Genomic DNA, 20000 nt, shown 5'->3' with positions numbered 1-20000 from the left:
TCTCGCTCTCTACCCCCTCTCTCTCTCCCTCTCCCTCTCTCTTCCTCCCCCTCCTTTCTCTCCCCCTCCTTTCTCTCTCTCTCTCTTCACCCTCTCTCTTCCTTCCCCTCCACTCACTCCCTCTCCTCTCTCTCCCCCTCTCTCGCTCTCTCTGTCTTCTCTCTCTCTCTCTCTCTCTCTCTCCCTCTCTCTCTCCCCCTCTCTCGCTCTCTCTCTCTCTCTCTCTCTCTCTCTCTCGCTCTCTCTGTCTTCTCTCTCTCTCTCTCTCTCTCTCTCTCTCTCTCTCTCTCTCTCTTCCTTCCCCTCCATTCTTTCCCCCTCCTCTCTCTCTCTCTCTCCCTCTCTCTCTCTCTCGGTCTTTCTCTCTCTCTCTCTCTCTCTCTCTCTCTCTCTCTCTTTCTTCACCCTCTTTCTTCCTTTCCACTCTCTCCCGTCCTCTCTCTCCCTCTCTCTCTCTCTCTCTCTCTCTCTCTCTGTCTGTCTGTCTGTGTATTTTAGAGCCGTATCATTTTGTAATGATTCTTTGATGCCTTCTTCCCTCCCCACTTTTTTTTTCTTTTTTTTTTTTTTTTTTAATATCTTTCTTTTCCTTTTTCTTCTTCCAGTTTTTTTTTTTCCACTCCATTCGTCTTCTCTCTCCTACTGTTCTGTGCTGGTTTTTGGTATTCCTCTGCAAATTCCCCGAACAGCACTTGATTTTGAGTTGTTGTTTTGTTGTGGGGTTGTTGTTGTTTTTTTGTTTGTTTGTTTGGGTTTGTTTTGTTTTTTTTCCCTCCTCCGCCGTGTTCTCTGCAGCCTACAAACTGATTTATTCGCCATTTTTGTTCCTTCTGTCATCGTTCTTTCCTCCCTCCATCTACGTTCTTTCTCTGTCTCTCTGTGTCTTTCTGTCTGTCTGTCTGTCTGTCTGTCTGTCTGTCTGTCTGCCCCTCCCCCTCTCCCCCCCCCCTCCCCCCCCCCCCCAACCCCTCTGCGCCCTCCTCTCTCGCTTTCATCGCTAAGCCTGACTCAGGGAGTTGTGACAGTCGTCCTTCCCTCCGTGCCATACAAACTGTTCGTCCGTCCGTCCGTCCGTCCGTCCGTGATGCGTGCATTCATGCAGATGGGAAGTCTTGTCCACGCCTGCATGTAAACCACATCATTGAGTGGGCACAGCTGAGATGGAGCCTTCCGTCCCGCCTTCATGAAACTGGGTTCAGCGGATTGGCTGTGCATGTGGCGAGACCTTGAACCCTGTTTGAAAGTCAAGGTCCAAAGGTCAAATGCGACATAAGCTTCCTTCTTGTCTCCCAGTTCTTCTTCAGCACGCCTTTTGTGCCATGACTGACGTGGTGAGAACCCGAAACTGATCACGTTTCAGGGTTAGAGGTCAAGGTCACATCGTACTTGTGACATGAAAATAATAAAATTGATTGAAATGAATGAGTAAGGCTGTGAGTTTCAGAGAGCTCACTATACAGGGTTTATGTGTCGTTCTGTGCTTACCGAGCGCCGAGCTCGCATTCAGAAGGTCGCGAGTTCGAATCCAGGGTGCCCCAAAATATCAAAAGTGACATTCTCTCAATCAGAGTGGGTAGGTACTAGGCCGTTGACAAAAGGATTGTTCCTGGAAAACTTATGTAGAAAAATCCACTTCGATAAGAAAACAAATAAAATTGCAGGCAGAAAAAAAAAACACAAAAAAATGGGTGGTGCTGTCAGTGTAGCGAGGCGCTCTCCCTGTGGAGAGCAGCCTGAATTTCACACAAAGAAATCTGTTGTGACAAAAATAGTAATACCATCCGTCCCTACTTCACTACCCTGCACTAGACTAAACACGCTTCACAACACTGCACTGGAGTGTACACTACACTGCACTACACTACACTACACTGCACTGCATTACACTACACTACACTGCACCATAACTACTCTGCACTGCACTACACTACACTACACTGCACCATAACTACTCTACACTACACTATACTGCACTGCACTGTATACTACATTGCACACCACTACACTACACTACACTGCACCATAACTACTCTACACTACACTATACTGCACTGCACTGTACACAACACTCCACAACACTACACTGCACTGCACTACACCATAACTACACTACACTACACTATACTGCACTGCACTGTACACTACACTGCACAACACCACACTACACTGCACTACACCATAACTACACTAAGTTATACTGCACTGCACTGTACACTACACTGCACTACACTGCACTGCACTGCACTATACTGCACTGCACTACAATACACTACACTACACTACGCTACACTACACTACACTGCACTGCACTATACTGCACTGCACAACAATACACTACACTACACTACACTACACTACACTGCACTGCACTATACTGCACTGCACTACAATACACTACACTACGCTACACTACACTGCACTGCACTGCACTATACTGCACTGCACTACAATACACTACACTACGCTACACTACACTGCACTGCACTGCACTATACTGCACTGCACTACAATACACTACACTACGCTACACTACACTGCACTGCACTGCACTATACTGCACTGCACTACAATACACTACACTACGCTACACTACACTACACTGCACTGCACTATACTGCACTGCACAACAATACAATACACTACACTACACTGCACTGCACTGCGTTGCACTCAGCTGCTTGGATCAATTTGTTGTTGGTGGTGTTTTAATTCTGTTCACAACGCTTCCAGTTACCCCCACCCCCCCCACCCCCACCTACACCCTCCGACCCCTCCTCCCCCCCCGCCCCCCCCCCCCCCCCCCTTTCCCGTAACCAATTCCAGCCCCCACTACGTCCCCCCACCCCCCCTTCCCCATCTCATCCAAACCGTCACTAACTCCATCACCACAGCAATAAAAACGCAGCATGCAAGCGCCCCCCCCCCCCCCCAACTGCCCCCCTTCCCACCCCCACCCCCACCCCTCCTCTCATACACGTCTTCTGTCGGTTCCAAATGTGCATCCTGAGGCTTTCAGTCGTCTCCTCTGTCGTCTCCCAATCAAGCGATGACAGTATTACAGCGATTAGCACGTGCTTTCCCTCGGATGGCGACGTCTCAAGGCCGCTCGTGGAGTGTGCAGTGTAGCCGGTGCGCATTTTATATCGTGGCGGGGCGTCGTCGGCTGGTTGCGCATGCGCCGACGAAAGGCAGGTTTCCGTTGTCGGTATTTGCTGGGGGGGGGGGGGTGAAATGAACGTTTTATAAAAGCGGAGTCGAGGACGAGAGAGAGAGAGGGTGGTGAAGTGGTGGTGTTTGGATATGGAGAGAGGGCGAGTGCAGAAGAGGATTGGGGGAGGGGGGGGGAGTAGGGATGAGAGAAGGTGTATATATATATATATATATATATACAGAGAGAGAGAGGGTGGAGGGTGGGGGGGCAGACAGAAGACAGCAGACAGATGGAGAGAGAGAGAGGGGACGTCATCAAGAAGCCTTTCTATCCGTACGTACTCAGAACAGTAATGAACAATGGTTTATACTTTACAAAGTTCACCCCCCCACCCCTCACAGCCCCCCCCCCCACTCCCCCCACCCGCTCCAACAAACACACATTGCTTTGTGTTAAAAAAAAAAAAAAAAAAAAAAAAACACAGAAAAGCAAGCCACGCTTCATGGCTGAGCGTTCAACTCTCTTTTTTTTAAAAAAATGGGAGAAGGAGAGTGGTCAATATATAAACACCCTTCAATCTTCTTTTTTTTTCTTTTTTTGCTGTGCCTCAGATCAAACCTCAGTAGAAACAGAACACCCTTTGGAAATAGAATCCAAACATAATTAACAAACGAAAAGCTTGAGAGAGAGAGAGAGAGAGAGAGAGACAGGTGGAGGTGAGGGGGAGGGAGAGGCAACTTTCATAACTGCAATATATTATTTCCTGTGTAACGCTTTGAGGATGATATCATTAATACGATCGGTAATGAAAGTCGGGGGTGGAAAGGGGAAATGGAAGTCAGAGGGAAAAAAGAAGGTGAAAGGAGTTGGGGGGAAGGGGTGGTGCTGGTGCTGGTGGTGGTGGTGGTGGTGGTGCAGGAGGAAACCTGGAAGAAGAGTTAGGGAGGGGGAGAGGGAGAGGGGGGAGAGGGGAGGGGTGTCGCTGCTTGTGGTATGGTACTGACAAATCCTGTTTCTCAGGCTCCTGTTTTGTGGTGATTAATTTACAAACAACTCCAAACATCTGACAGCAAAAATACACGTGCAGGCAAGTGTATATCGAGTGCTGAACGACTCGAGAACATTCTCTCTTCAGTCGCCTCCCCCCCCCCCCCCCCCCACACACACACCCACCCCCGGCCTTTCTCTCTCTCTCACTCTCTCTTTCTCTCTCAATCTCTCTCTCACTCTCTCTCCCTTCCTCATTCCCTCTCTCTCTCTCTCTCTCTCTCACCCTGTCTCTCCCTCACTCCCTTTCTCTCTCACCTCTCTCTCACCCCCATCTCTCTCTCTCTCACTCTCACTTTTTCTCACTCACTCCCTCTCTCTCTTTCTCTCACACTTTCACTCACTCACTCTTACTCTCACACACTTATTCTCACTCTCTCTCACTCTCACACACTTACTCTCACTCTCCCTCACTCACTCACTCTTACTCTCACACACTTTCTCTCTCTCTCACTCACTCTCACTCTCTTACTCTCACATACTTACTCTCACTCTATCACTCACTCACTCTTACTCTCACACACTTACTCTCACTCACTCACTCACTCACTCTTACTCTCACACACTTACTCTCACTCTCTCCTCTCACTCACTCACTCACTCACTCTTACTCTCACACACTTACTCTCACTCTCTCCTCTCACTCTCTCTCTCTCTCTCACTCTCACTCACTCACTCTCACACACTTACTTTCTCTCTCTCACTCACTCTTATTCTCACACACTTACACTCACTCTCTCACTCACTCTCTCTTACTCTCACTCTCTCTCACTCTCTCTCTCTCCTCGCCGGCGCTGATCTCCACCCCCCCCCCACCCCCCCTCTCCTCCCCCCCTCCCCCCTCCACCCCGTGACACAGCCACCATCCCCGCCCTCACTTTTTATCCTGCACCCCTTTCGTTTTTACACCCGCGGGGTGGGGGCGAAGGGAAAAGTTATTATATCATGATTTGGGGAGATAGCAACAGAGCCCCGTAGAGACAGCTCAATCCGCCAAATTAACACAACTCGCAGATGGCCGAAAACATCTCTTTCATCCAGGCAAACTCGTTCTCCATAACGACGACTTCAAACGCTGGAACGGGGGAATTTCGGCGGCGCTCGTTGGCTGAAAAAAATTATTACATTTATGTGTTGCGTGAGAATAATTTGTCTCCTGGCTCGCACACTCGGAATACTTGCATCTGCGTTCAAACAGAAAAGCAATTCTGGCATAAAGATTCCCTGCTGCTCCGTCCGTCTCTTTCGGGAGTTTGCGTACTTGTGTATCGTCTGCCTTTACTGTGATTTGGGGGGGGGGGGGGAAGGTTTTGGGGGGGTATATTTTTAATTCCTTGCCAGCGCTGGAGTTTTTGTTCAAAGAGAAAGAGGAGGAGGGGAGGGGTTGGATGGGGGGGGGGGGGAGGGAGAGAGAGAGAGCGTTGACTAGGAAAGCAGGTCTACACTTTACTGGTCCAAGCTTGAGAAAACATAAGCTGCTTTAATTGTAAAAGCAGCAGGCGGTGATGGAGAAAGCACGTGCGATACGGAGACTTACAAAGTGCACAAGTGGTGAGGCGTGTACCTGTTGTCCTCTGCCCCGCGCTGTTTCCTGTCTTTTCCCCCACACCCCCACTACCTTCTCTTTCTCTCTAACCCCCCCCCCCCCCCCCCCACCACCACCACCACCCCCCACCTCCCTTCTCCTTTCTTCTTCGACCGTCGCCCTTGCTCACCACCCCGGCTCACCCTCCGCCCCCCACCCCCCACCCCCACACCCCCCCTCCACGCCCTCACCACGTTTGATCCTCTCATGTTCTTGTTGTTGTTGTTGTTTTCATGTAAGTTTTCTACACTTGAGAGTGTCGTTTCTATGTTAGAACCGTCGAAAGAAACGCGAGCGTGTGTGTGTGTGTGTGTGTGTGTGTGTGTGTGTGAAACGCTGCTGTGTTTCTCATGCACACAAAACGGTGTTGCGCTTCTCTGCACCAAACTTACACTTCCACGGTATAACAACTGCTGCATCCAGCACTTTGCTGCTGTGTGTGTGTGTGTGTGTGTGTGTGTGTGTGTGTGTGTGTGAAACTGCTGTGTTTCTCATGCACACAAAACGGTGTTGCGCTTCTCTGCACCAAACTTCCACTTCCACGGTATAACAACTGCTGCATCCAGCACTTTGCTGCTGTGTGTGTGTGTGTGTGTGTGTGTGTGTGTGTGTGTGAAACGCTGCTGTGTTTCTCATGCACACAAAACGGTGTTGCGCTTCTCTGCACCAAACTTCCACTTCCACGGTATAACAACTGCTGCATCCAGCACTTTGCTGCTGCTGTGTGTGTGTGTGTGTGTGTGTGTGTGTGTGTGTGTGTGAAACTGCTGTGTTTCTCATGCACACAAAACGGTGTTGCGCTTCTCTGCACCAAACTTACACTTCCACGGTATAACAACTGCTGCATCCAGCACTTTGCTGCTGTGTGTGTGTGTGTGTGTGTGTGTGTGAAACGCTGCTGTGTTTCTCATGCACACAAAACGGTGTTGCGCTTCTCTGCACCAAACTTCCACTTCCACGGTATAACAACTGCTGCATCCAGCACTTTGCTGCTGCTGTGTGTGTGTGTGTGTGTGTGTGTGTGTGAAACTGCTGTGTTTCTCATGCACACAAAACGGTGTTGCGCTTCTCTGCACCAAACTTACACTTCCACGGTATAACAACTGCTGCATCCAGCACTTTGCTGCTGCTGTGTGTGTGTGTGTGTGTATGTGTGTGTGTGTGTGTGAAACGCTGCTGTGTTTCTCATGCACACAAAACGGTGTTGCGCTTCTCTGCACCAAACTTACACTTCCACGGTATAACAACTGCTGCATCCAGCACTTTGCTGCTGTGTGTGTGTGTGTGTGTGTGTGTGTGTGTGTGTGTGTGTGTGTGTGTGTGAAACTGCTGTGTTTCTCATGCACACAAAACGGTGTTGCGCTTCTCTGCACCAAACTTACACTTCCACGGTATAACAACTGCTGCATCCAGCACTTTGCTGCTGCTGTGTGTGTGTGTGTGTGTGTGTGTGTGTGTGTGTGTGTGTGTGTGTGTGTGTGAAACTGCTGTGTTTCTCATGCACACAAAACGGTGTTGCGCTTCTCTGCACCAAACTTCCACTTCCACGGTATAACAACTGCTGCATCCAGCACTTTGCTGCTGTGTGTGTGTGTGTGTGTGTGTGTGTGTGTGTGTGTGTGTGTGTGTGTGTGTGTGTGTGTGTGTGTGTATGTGTGTGTGTGTGTGTGTGTGTGTGTGTGTATGTGTGTGTGTGTGTGTGTGTGTGTGTGTGTGTGTGTGTGTGTGTGTGTGTGTGTGTGTGTGTGTGTGTGTGTGTGTGTGTGTGTGTGAGCGGCAGACATTTGCACCGCGTGACTCTGCATGACACTGGCACACACTGCACAGTGCGTTGTTCGGTTGGGCCATACATACACTGCGCTGCTTCCTGATAATGCAGCTGATCGGCTCCACGACAAAGCCTGCTAGTAAGGGAGGAGCAGGGAAATAACATGCATTTTGCTGCAGGTTGTCCCGTCCCGTCCTTGCATGATTTAAGAACAAAGTATGATATAATAATATGGTCCGCATTCTGTCCGTAAATTTTCCAAGGCAGCCTAGATTGGCTATAGCGTGCCCCTGTGGCTTCAAAGGCCTGAACTGAATATTCGCAGTTTTGTCAATCTGTTTAAATCATCCAGACTGCGATCAACGCTGATGTCTTGAAACGCTGAACTTTTTTTCTTTTTTTGTGTGAAATAACTGCGGTTTTTTTTTTGTTGTTTTGTTTTTTGTTTTGTTGTTGTTGTTGTGGCTTTTTTTGTTTTGTTCTGTTTTGTTTTGGGGGGGGTTCGTTGTTTTTGTTTTTTGGGGGGAGGGGTTTGGAGGGGGGGGGGGTATGACCATGTGTGTACACCTCTTCCTGAGGGGGAAGGTTAAGGGTCTCACAGTCCTTTACGGGCCATCGGGGCACTGAATTCCTACCCACTGTGTCAAATGCTCGCCGCGGGAAGGCGGGGCCCAGTTCTCCCCCTTTTCGCCGTTTTCACCTTCCCCAGCCACGGTACAGGCAACCTGCATGTTCACACCTTGCTGAAGTGTGCACAACTCTGCTTATTCTTCTCTTCCCCACAGTGGGGTGATGGCCCAGAGGTAACGCGTCCGCTCAGGAAGCGAGAGAATCTGAGCGCCTTGGTTCGAATCACGGCTCCGCCGCCGATATCTTTCTCCCCCTCCACTAGACCTTGAGTGGGGGGTCTGGGCGCTAGTCATTCGGATGAGACGATAAACCGAGGTCCCGTGTGCAGTATGCACTTAGCGCACGTAAAAGAACCCACAGCAACAAAAGGGTTGTTCCTGGCAAAATTCTGTACGCAGGGGGGAAAAAAATGCTAAAAAAATGGGTGGTGCTGTAGTGTAGCGACGCGCTCTCCCTGGGGAGAGCAGCCCGAATTTCACACAGAGAAATCTGTTGTGATAAAAAGAAATATAAATACAAATACAAATAAACAATATTCATCCACTCCCTCCACTCTTTGCCCCTCCCTCCTCCCACCCCCTCTCTCTCTCTCTGTCACCACCCCCCCCCCTCCCCCTCTCTCTCTCTCTCTCTCCAAATTCAGAGAAATGGCTAATTCGTGAAAAAGTTGTCTGTTTTTGTTTTTTGTTGTTGTTGTTTTTTCTTTTATTGTTCTAAACATTGAACTGTAATGCAGTTCTGTTTTTGTTTGACTGTGTTTATTGATGCTCACAGTGTCGTGATGTAATGTTTGTCAAATGATGTTCACATTCCCCTTCATAAGGGGCCTAGGCGTATACTGAATAAACCATCTTGAATCTTGAATCTGTCTCCCTGTCCCAAGAGATGTAGCAATATTTATATTCTGTGCGTTACAACATAGAGCTGAGAGCTCCCAGTCTCAGATAAAAGACAAATTTTTTTTTAATGTGTTTCTAAATAAAAATTATCATTTACTCGCTATTTTCCTTTTTGATTTTATCATCAGTATGTCATTTGTTTTTGTTTTTGTTTTTGTTGTTTTTTGTGGTCATTCAGCTCAAGGTATGGTTCACATGTGTGTGTGTGTGTGTGTGTGTGTGTGTGTGTGTGTGTGTGTGTGTGTGTGTGTGTGTGTGTGTGTGTGTGTGTGTGTGTGTGTGTGTGTGTGTGTGTGCGTGTGTGTGTGTGTGCGTGTGTGTGTGTGTGTGTGTGTGTGTGTGTGTGCGCGCGCGCACACAGGTCTGTGACGTGACAGTCAAAGTTCTGTGTGTGTGTGTGTGTGTGTGTGTGTGTGCACGGGTCTGTGACGTGACATTAATTTCAAAGTTGTGAGTTCTCTCTCTCTCTCTCTGTCCCACACCCACAGACATGGACGACAACAGCAACGACGCGGCCAGCGACGCCTACAGCGGCAGGGACCTGGACAAGACCCCCGGACCGCCCGAGGGGGGACGACCCGACCTCGCCCCCCTCAACGGCGCTGGCGTTGGGGTGGGAGTGGGGGTGGGCGTGGGGGTGCCCGGGGCGATGGGGGCCGGGGGTCCCGGAGGCGGACAGAGCCCCAGCGAGGTGGAGAAGGTGCTCCTGAGCGTGGTGGACATGGCCCAGAAGGCCGTCACGGCGGCGCGTTGCTCCCAGCGTCAGAACAGTCTGGAGAGAGGTGGGTGGTGGTGGTCACTGCTTGTTGGCTTTGTCTCTGTGTGTGTGTGTGTGTGTGTGTGTGTGTGTGTGTGTGTGTGTGTGTGTGTGTGTGTGTGTGTGTGTGTGTGTGTGTGTGTGTGTGTTTGTGTCTGTGTCGGTGTGTCTGTGTGTGTATGTTTGAAAAGGCCAGCAGACGAGACAGTCAGAGAGAGAGAGAGAGAGAGAGAGAGAGTGACAATTACGATGACACAGTTTATTGTAGTCTGGCCTTTGACAAACACACAGTTAACTGATGAAGGGTAATAGGAGGGTTTGATCGAAAATGAGAGAGACACACACACAGACTGGAGCATTTAATTAATTCGTGTAGGCCGTTGACCTATAGAAGGGAGATGCACATGAAGATGAGAAAAATCACATACTGATAAAAAAAAAAATTTTAAGATTTAGTGGGTGTTTAAAAACAGAAGACTTCTTCTTCTTCTTTGTTCCTGTGTCTCCTCTGTCTTTGTTCTGCTCCTTCCTCTGCTCTTCTCCACATTATTTCTTCTCTTTGTTCTGCTCCTTCCTCTGCTCTTCTCCACATTATTTCTTCTCTTTGTTCTGCTCCTTCCTCTGCTCTTCTCCACATTATTTCTTCTCTTTGTTCTGCTCCTTCCTCTGCTCTTCTCCACATTATTTCTTCTCTTTGTTCTTCTTTCTTCCTCTGCTCTTCTCCACATTATTTCTTCTCTTTGTTCTGCTCCTTCCTCTGCTCTTCTCCACATTATTTCTTCTCTTTGTTCTGCTCCTTCCTCTGCTCTTCTCCACATTATTTCTTCTCTTTGTTCTGCTCCTTCCTCTGCTCTTCTCCACATTATTTCTTCTCTTTGTTCTGCTTCTTCTCCTCTTTCTTCTTGTTTGTTCTATTCATTTATTTATTTATTATTACTACTACTACTACTACTACTACTACTACTACTACTACTACTTTTTTTATATTATAATTATTATTTATTTATTTACTTATTTATGTACGCTTATCTATTATTTATTCACCTTTTTTTTTTCTTTTTTCTTTTTTTTTTTTTCTTTTTTTTCTCAAGGCCTGACTAAGCGCGTTGGGTTACGCTGCTGGTCAGGCATCTGCTTGGCAGACGTGGTGTAGCGTATATGGATTTGTCCGAACGCAGTGACGCCTCCTTGAGCTACTGAAACTGAAACTGACACTGAAACTGATCTTCTTGTATTGTCTTCTCACTGAACTCGACGTCAAGAGTCACTGCGGCGCTGCACAGAAGTGTTGATAGTCCATCATTCTTTGTCCTGTCTCCCGGCCCTCAGTCTTTCAGTTAAAGAAAGAGGCCACACCGTTGAAACGCCCTGAAAAAAAAAAAAAAAAAAAAAAAAGATACAAAGCAAGTTGTTTCACATTCAGTTGTTTTTTGTTTTTTTATATTTGTGGACACATCGTGCGGCTTGTAACATTATGCAAGGCTGTTTGTATTTCGTTTTGTAGAATAAACTGTGCGTTGATTTTTTTTTTTTTTTTTTATCTCGATCCTTGACAATTTAGCACAAAATAAGGCATGTTACAAATCTTTGATTGCGGCCTATACTGATGAGCGAAACCATGATTATAATGAAAACCGAAACTGACTGTCATTATCATATTCTTCAAATGTCTGATAGTATACATTGACGTATTAATTGTAACACTATGTAAATCAGTGATTGTTCTCAATTCATACCCGTGGAGAGAGAGAGAGTACGGGTGAGGGGGGGGGGGGGGCAGGGGGGGGGATTCGGGGGGGGGGGAGGCGCACAGACAAACAGACAAAGACAGAGACAGACAGACAGACAGACAGCCAGTCGAAGACGGGAAGAGACAGAGGGATTGCAGTGCCGGTCTCACACTGGAAAAGCCGATCTGGAGACAGTCCTGTCGCCTCCCACCCCCCTCACCCCTTCCCCGTCTGCACCACCACCACCCGCCCCCTCCCCTCACCCTCCTCTCACTGGTGAATACAATTAGCGTGTGTGTGGGGGGGTGGGGTGATTTTCCTTAGGTCACTCTTTGTCGCCGGCAGCACTCGTGACGTTTAAGTCCCAGCCAGGACTCCCGCTTGTTCCCCCCGCTAAGTAGACCTGGGAATCTAAAAGCCATTATTTTGTCTGGAATCCCTCTTGACTCGGATTTGGCAGCAAATTGAATTTATTGCGCTCTGGCTGTCCAATTTGTTATTCCACTAGCCGCCATTAACAGCTTTCTGTGGATTATTACCTCACACTCTCTCTCCCACAATCCACGCCTATCTCTCTCTCCCCACAATCCACGCCTCTCTCTCTCCCCACAATCCATGGCTCTCCCTCCCCACAATCCACGCCTCTCTCTCTGTCCCCACAATCCACGCCTCTCTCTCTCTCCACAATCCACGGCTCTCTCTCTGTCCCCACAATCCACGCCTCTCTCTCTCTCCCCACAATCCACGCCTCTCTCTATCTCCCCACAATCCACAGCTCTCTCTCTCTCCCCACAATCCACAGCTCTCTCTCTCTCCCCACAATCCACAGCTCGCTCTCTCTCCCCACAATCCATGGCTCTCTCTCTCCCCACAATCCCCCACAATCCACGGTTCTCTCTCCCCACAATCCACGGCTCTCTCTCTCCACAATCCACAGCTCTCTCTCCCCACAATCCACGGCTCTCTCTCTCCACAATCCACGCCTCTCTCTCTCTCTCCACAATCCATGCCTCTCTCTCTCTCCCCACAATCCACGCCTCTCTCTCTCCCCACAATCCACGCCTCTCTCTCTTCCCACAATCCACGGTTCTCTCTCCCCACAATCCACGCCTCTCTCTCTCCCCACAATCCACGCCTCTCTCTCTGTCCCCACAATCCACGCCTCTCTCTCTCCCCACAATCCACGCCTCTCTCTCTCTCCCCACAATCCACGCCTCTCTCTCTCTCCCCACAATCCACGCCTCTCTCTCTCCCCACAATCCACGGCTCTCCCTCCCCACAATCCACGCCTCTCTCTCTGTCCCCACAATCCATGGCTCTCTCTTTCCCCACAATCCACGCCTCTCTCTCTCCACAATCCACGGCTCTCTCTCTCCCCACAATCCACGCCTCTCTCTCTGTCCCCACAATCCACGCCTCTCTCTCCCCACAATCCACGCCTCTCTCTCTGTCCCCACAATCCACGCCTCTCTCTCTCCACAATCCACGCCTCTCTCTCTCTCCCCACAATCCACGCCTCTCTCTCTCTACCCACAATCCACAGCTCTCTCTCTCTCCCCACAATCCACAGCTCTCTCTCTCTCCCCACAATCCATGGCTCTCTCTCTCTCCCCACAATCCACGGCTCTCTCTCTCCCCACAATCCACGGCTCTCTCTCCCCACAATCCACAGCTCTCTCTCCCCACAATCCACGGCTCTCTCTCTCTCCACAATCCACGCCTCTCTCTCTCCCCACAATCCACGCCTCTCTCTCTTCCCACAATCCACGCTCTCTCTCTCCCACAATCCACGCCTCTCTCTCTCCCCACAATCCACGCCTCTCTCTCTGTCCCCACAATCCACGCCTCTCTCTCTCTCCCCACAATCCACGCCTCTCTCTCTCCCCACAATCCCCCACAATCCACGGTTCTCTCTCCCCACAATCCACGGCTCTCTCTCCCCACAATCCACAATCCACGCCTCTCTCTCTCTCCCCACAATCCACGCCTCTCTCTCCCCACAATCCACGGCTCTCTCTCTCTCCCCACAATCCACGCCTCTCTCTCTCTCCCCACAATCCAAGGCTCTCTCTCTCCCCACAATCCACGCCTCTCTCTCCCCACAATCCACGGCTCTCTCTCCCCACAATCCACGGCTCTCTCTCTCCCCACAATCCACGGCTCTCTCTCTCCCCACAATCCACGGCTCTCTCCCACTCTGGCCGCCTTTCCTCATCCTCCCCAGAGTGCGTCCCTCTGTGGCTTTCTTCGGGTTCCGTTTTGAGACAGGAAGCAAATGCTTTGGCTGAATGTACGACCACAGTACGAACCAGTTTAACAGCTTGATGAAGATGTCCAATAGGAAAGAACAGCTTTTGCTCAATGTACGACCACAGTGTGAACAAATTTGACAGCTTAATGAAAATGTACAGACCTGATATAAACGAAAGTACCGTAGCTAAAGTATGAATACAGCATGAACAAAGTTAACAGGTTTGATAACAGCATGAACAAAGTTAACAGATTTGTGGGCTATCTATGATTTTTTTTAAGCGAAAGTCCTGTGGCGAAAGTACGATCGTAGTATGGCCAAAGAAACAGCTTTATGACAATGTACTGTTTAGATACAAAGCAATGTTTGCTTTGAAATCCTGTTGCTTTTGTCACAACAATGATAGCACACTTCATTTAAAAAGAAATTTTGAACTTTGCTTGTTCACATGACACATACGAAAACATGTCGTGATGACAATATTTGTTAAAGATATTTGCGATTAGTTTGCACACATGAAACGTTGACAGCTTTAAGGCAAAGCACAAAACAGGAACCTGATATAAAACATCGTACCCTTTGACACATTGCTGCTTTGATGACCAAAAAAAATGAAGCGTTTCGATTGCATGTTCACATGACACATCCAAGACACGTTTGGAATTCATCACTTTGTATTCAAGACGTTATCACCCGAGGATAACACGGAAATATTCAAATAAATGACATTCAAATCAAAACGCTTGCTCACAATATGGAAAGAGAAGACGAGGTTGTTCGGCGTTCCGGTACATTGCTGTAAGAATTGAAAACTGAAGTATTCATTGTAAACTTTATGTAGCTCTGCCCATATCCCTGTGTCTTAGCTCCACCCCCCACCCCCCCAACACACACACACACACACACACACACACACACACACACACACACACACACACACACACCTCTATCTATCTATCTATCTATCCATCCATCCATCTTCTGCCTCACTCCCTACCTCTTTCCCAGAAGGGCTGTAGCCTTTATGATCAATCAACTTTTCCTATATTCCACATCTTCCTATTTCCATTTTCATTTAAAGTTAAACCCTGTTTTGGTTTTGGTTTATTGGTGTTTGTTTTATCACCATATAGGTTCAATTTATTTCCAGTTTAAAATCTAGAATCACCAGCTGCTTTACAACTACCATATTTGTGTATGAAAACTGCCAGAATTTAGACGATTAATGTATGTTATGATACTGTCTTACTGACATAGCTGGCGTACACCTTTCAAAAGGAATGTCAAGATTATTCTTGTTTTTAGATTAATTCTTTTGTAAATCATTTATTTATTTAAGAAAAAAGGGAAAACAACTTAGCCTGCATGCATTCTTATAAGATTAAATATAGAAGGAAGAAGAAGAAAAGAAAGTGGAAAAAAAAACTTGTATGGCAAAAGTGAGCAGAAAAAATAAATAAATAAGAAATAATGACGAAGAAAAGAAAAGAAAGAAAGGAAAATACGAAACAAGAAACCACAGACATGGAACAGCTGATGCGACGCTAAACCCAGCACTCGTTCACTTTACAGCTACGTCCCATGTGCGCGTGCGTGTTCGATGGCCAATGAAAGCAGGGCGAGACCAGAGATGTCACCGGAACAGGAAGAACAACAACCAACAAAAAAAGTCTCCTTAATACCCGTGGACAAAAGAAAAAAGAATAAATAAATAAATAAATAAAAAAATTATAAAAAAAATACGAACAGACTAGAGAAACTCCACAGAGGATTCACGTGGCTTTATTTATTTTATTTTCTTTCCTTTTTTTTTTCTTCTTTTTTTTTGCGAGTAACAACCACGAGGAGTTGTCTCCCGCAGAGTAGGTAGCCCCCCCTCACAGTGGGATTGTGTATTTTGTTTGTTGGCGCGCGGGAGGGGAGATAAGGCTGCCTTGTAAGAAGACTCCGGAGTCCCGCGCTCTCGAAGGCATGGCGGGTGAGAGCGGGAAAGTGGATTGGGGGACAATGTCCCTAGGTGTCGCTGCTCCCACAGGGCCGGAAGCCAGGCGGTGGGTGGCGTCATGGCGGGGTCTTGGGGCGCTGATGGCGGTTCTTTTGGCGGGAGTTCTGCAGAGCCTTCTTTGTCGCCTCTGTTCTGTTTTCTGTCTGTCTGTCTTTGCTTGCTTTCTTTCTTTCTTTCTTTCTTTATTTGTCTTCCTTTTCTTCAGTTGTTTTCCTCTCTCTTTTTTTGTTTTAAAGACAAGACGAGGTGTCGAGTGACAAGACGTGTGAGCGAGAGGTTGTCATCTGTCGTGTTCTGTTACAAGCTGTGTTGTTGATCATGACTGAGTTTCATGGTGACAGGGAACTGATTGAAGTCACGTTTGTCAGTTGGGGGATTTGGTTGGCTCGTCCCTTCACGTGTGACGTGCTGCAAGTTGAAAGGGGTGTGTGTGTGGGGGGGGGGGGTCTGTGGGACTGGAGTGACCACCATAATCATCACAACCTTTTTTTTTTCTTTTTTTCTTTTTTTTTTTACACTTATTACTCTGCCGCTGTTGCTTTTTGTCGTGTTGCCGATTAAAGATAATAATATGCATACTAATCATTAGTCGTTCGGATAGCCCAAGGCCCAGTGAGCAGCAAGCTTTTAAAGCACTTTAAAGAACCTACGGCGACGAAAAGGTTGTCTCTAGCCAAATTTTGTATTAAAAAAAATAAATAAATAAAAAATAAAATAATAATAATAAGTTGAAAAATAAATAGATAAATAAAAGAAATATAAAAAAGAGAAAAAAAAGGACAAAATCCAATTTGATAACGGAAAAAAATATACCTGCAGGCAGTTGGGGGGGAAAAAAAAAATGGGCGGCACTACACTGTAGTGACGCGCTCTCCCCCGGGGTTCAGCAGCCCGAACATCACACAGAGAAATGTGTTGTGACAAAAAGAGAAACATGATACAGTGTCGCCGCCATTTGTCCCCCCCCCCCCCCCCCCCCCCCCCCCCCGCCCCCCCGTCTTCTGTCTGACAGCATCATGGTCCTGCTCCTCCCTGTCCCCCAACTTCGCCAACAGCTGTTCCGCAGTCCATTGTCCTTTCTTGGACCGTGAAACACTTTGAAGGAGGGGGTGAGGGACGGGGGAGTAAAAAGAACGAAAGCAAGAAGGAAAGAAAGAAAGAAAGAAAGAGACAGCTACCCCTACCACTGCCAGACTGGCGACCTGCAATTAGACTGGCAGACTAACAGCAGCGAGGACGGGCTCTTGATGAGGTGCTGGTGGCAGTGGAGGGAGTGTCGGAAGTCATTACTGCCGGAGAGATGGTGCTCTCGCAGCAGGAAGGAGCTGCCTGCGTGCCGTGTGCGTCAGCGGAGGTGGAGCCACGTACTGTGCTCCCGAAACCAGCAAGAAAGACTGATGATAAACAAATGAGTCAACACATAAAAAAAAAAAAAAAAAAAAAAATCCTTGAAAGATACCGAGGGGGAAAAAAGTTCTGCGCAATTTGTTTTAATAATTCAGATTTTTTTTTCTTTCAAAACAAAGCCAGCGATAACAGCAGGTAGAAGGGGGAGTGGGAGTGGGGGGGGGGAGGGCGTAATCCGACCGAACAGCAAAAAAGCAAGGAGTAGATCAACATTAGAAAGGAGGAGAGAGGAGGACAAGGGGAAGAGAACAGCACACGTGATACTACGAATGGTGGCGATGCTTTGGATCCCCATTCCCCACCCCACCCCCTTCCAAAGGGAGTCAGGGTCTACTCTGACATGGGTCCCCTTCGCCTCGCCAATGTCTGTGGGACCCGGGTTAAAGAATTAAATCGAAATTCAATCCCGCTGCCTCCATTTAGAAGTCTGCAAAATAAACAGCGGCAGTGGAAATTAGATTTCACCCAATACTTTCCCCCGTGTCGCTCCGCTTTCAAAACTAAGTCATCTGCCCCGCGAAATGTGGCTAACTAGAAAAACAAGAGGGGGAGAGAATTGCGTTATGTGCGAAGCCTCGTAGATTTCGTTACCGCGAGGGAAAGGGGGTGGGGAAAGGGGGGCGGGGGGGGGAGAGAGAATAAGGGGAGAGGAGGAGGAGGGGGGGGGGCGATATGGCGCAGCGTGCAAACAGCAAGGTAATTGGAATTGTGACAGTGAGATGTGGTTACACAACGTACAGCCGTGACATTACATGGTTGGGGCTTTTTCCATCTTGTTCGTTAATTCACAGCACCGTTATTTATGAGGGTGATGTCCTTTTTGCTACATCACAAGCTGCTGCTCCTCAGGAGAAGAAATTGTTTGAAACTTCACAAAATCCCCGGGAGCGATATTTGACGTGACAAGATGAGAAGAAGAAGAAAGAAAGAAAGAAAGAAAGAAAGAAAGAAAGAAAGAAAAAAAGAATGTACGTGTATAGCAGGAAAGAGGGTGAGAGGACGTGGGGAGGGAGGGGGTGGGGGTGGCGGGAGGAGGAGATGGAGGAGGGTGAGGGTCAGGGAGGAAGAAAGGGAGGAAGAAAGCCCAGCTCGTTAAATCTGGGATCCATCTGTGTACGGGGCAAGCCAGAAATTAAAGCTTTTTTTTATGTTTCTCTCTTCTTATTATCCTCTTTGATAAAGGTTTTACCATATAGATCTTCAGTCTAATATCATCATCGTAGATGAACAGACTATATAAATAAATAAACGAACGAATAAACCATCTTATGGGTTTCATCTCTATCGCCCATTGAGGTTCACAGACTTTGTATTTGTTTTGTTTGTTTTTTGTTTGTTTGTTGTTGTTTTTTTGTTTGTTTTGTTTTTTATCACAACATATTTCTCTAGGTGAAATTCGGGCTGCTCTCCCCAGGGAGAGCGCGTCGCTACACTACAGCACCGCCCTTTTTTCTTATTTTTTTGCATTTTTTCCAGCGTGCAGTTTGATTTGTTTTTCCTATCGAAGTGGATTTTTCTACAGAATTTTGCCAGGAACAACCCTTTTGTTGCCGTGGGTTCTTTTACGTGCGCTAAGTGCATGCTGCACATGGGATCTCGGTTTATCGTCTCATCCGAATGACTAGCGCCCAGACCACTACTCAAGGTCCAGTGGAGGGGGAGAAAATATCAGCGGCCGAGCCGTGATTCGAACCAGCGCACTCAGATTCTCTCGCTTCCTAGGCGGACGCGTTACCTCTAGGCCATCACTCCACATACGTTCACTTTAAGAAGTGTAGAACTTTAAGATTGTAAATGTTTATCTCCGCCTCCCGTGTATTGACAAAGGCATGTACTGTTTATTGTCCTCTTTAATAAAGATTTTGCCTTGTTGTATCTTATGGGTTCAATCTCAGTCACGCATTGGGATTTACACACTTTTTAAGAAGTGTAGCACTTAAAAGATTTAAGTTAAGTTCTTTAGAATCTATACTGTGTTTTATTTTGATAACGGAACAATAAATACAGATCAGACAAGTTTTTGCATCAAACAAAAGACAAGGGCAGACAACTTTCAATTTAGTGACTGCATAGTTCGTTATCACCTGTCTGAGGCGCATCTACAAGATCCGATGGCAGGAGAAGATCCGAAACGAAGATCTGTGGGAGCGAGCGGGACAGGAACCAGTGGCCAAGCAGATATTGCGGAGGAAGTGGGGCTGGATCGGACACACCCTCAGGAAGCCAGCGTCCAGCATTACACGCCAAGCCCTGACCTGGATCCCGCAGGGAAAGAGGAAGAGAGGCCGGCCTCACAACAGCTGGAGGCGAGATACCGAGGCAGAGCTGAAGCAGCAAGGGACCAACTGGACTGGAATGGCCAGAACAGCCCAGAACAGAGTGCGATGTCGAGGGGTCGTCGATGGCCTATGCTCCACCGGGAGCGATGGGCATAATGAATGAATGATAGTACTTATCGGCCTAAAGTTGTTTGCCCTTTGTTTCATTCGTGGAGCGACTATCGTGCACCATTCAACCATCACGGCACGGTTCAGAGATGTGATCTTTGAAGATGGAAATGCATATTCATTTGGAAGTCATTCTGTTGACGAGATCAAAGGCGAATTCTCCTGCTCGTGAGGATGCAAGCAAGGAAACCAGTGCAACACACGGCCCGTCAGATCACCAGACTGACAGTGATGTGTTTGTAACTTGTTGGCCATGCGATCGCAGATACTGCAACCATGTAGCAAAACAATTATATATATATACATATATATAGATATATATA

The 20000-nt window shown here is 47.7% G+C and overlaps 1 protein-coding gene across 1 annotated transcript in view; it reads left to right on the top strand.

Annotated features, from left to right (window-relative positions):
* LOC143283831 (uncharacterized) overlaps positions 1-20000 on the top strand; it is a 221404-nt gene that overhangs the window by 169542 nt on the left and 31862 nt on the right. The window contains exon 6 of the mRNA XM_076590206.1: positions 9569-9862. Within this exon, the coding sequence (XP_076446321.1) occupies positions 9569-9862 (294 nt within the window). The remainder of the gene's footprint in view (positions 1-9568; positions 9863-20000) is intronic.

Source organism: Babylonia areolata, chromosome 7, assembly GCF_041734735.1.
Source record: "Babylonia areolata isolate BAREFJ2019XMU chromosome 7, ASM4173473v1, whole genome shotgun sequence".
Lineage (NCBI taxonomy): Eukaryota > Metazoa > Mollusca > Gastropoda > Neogastropoda > Buccinidae > Babylonia > Babylonia areolata.
This window is presented reverse-complemented; position numbering and strand designations above follow the sequence as displayed.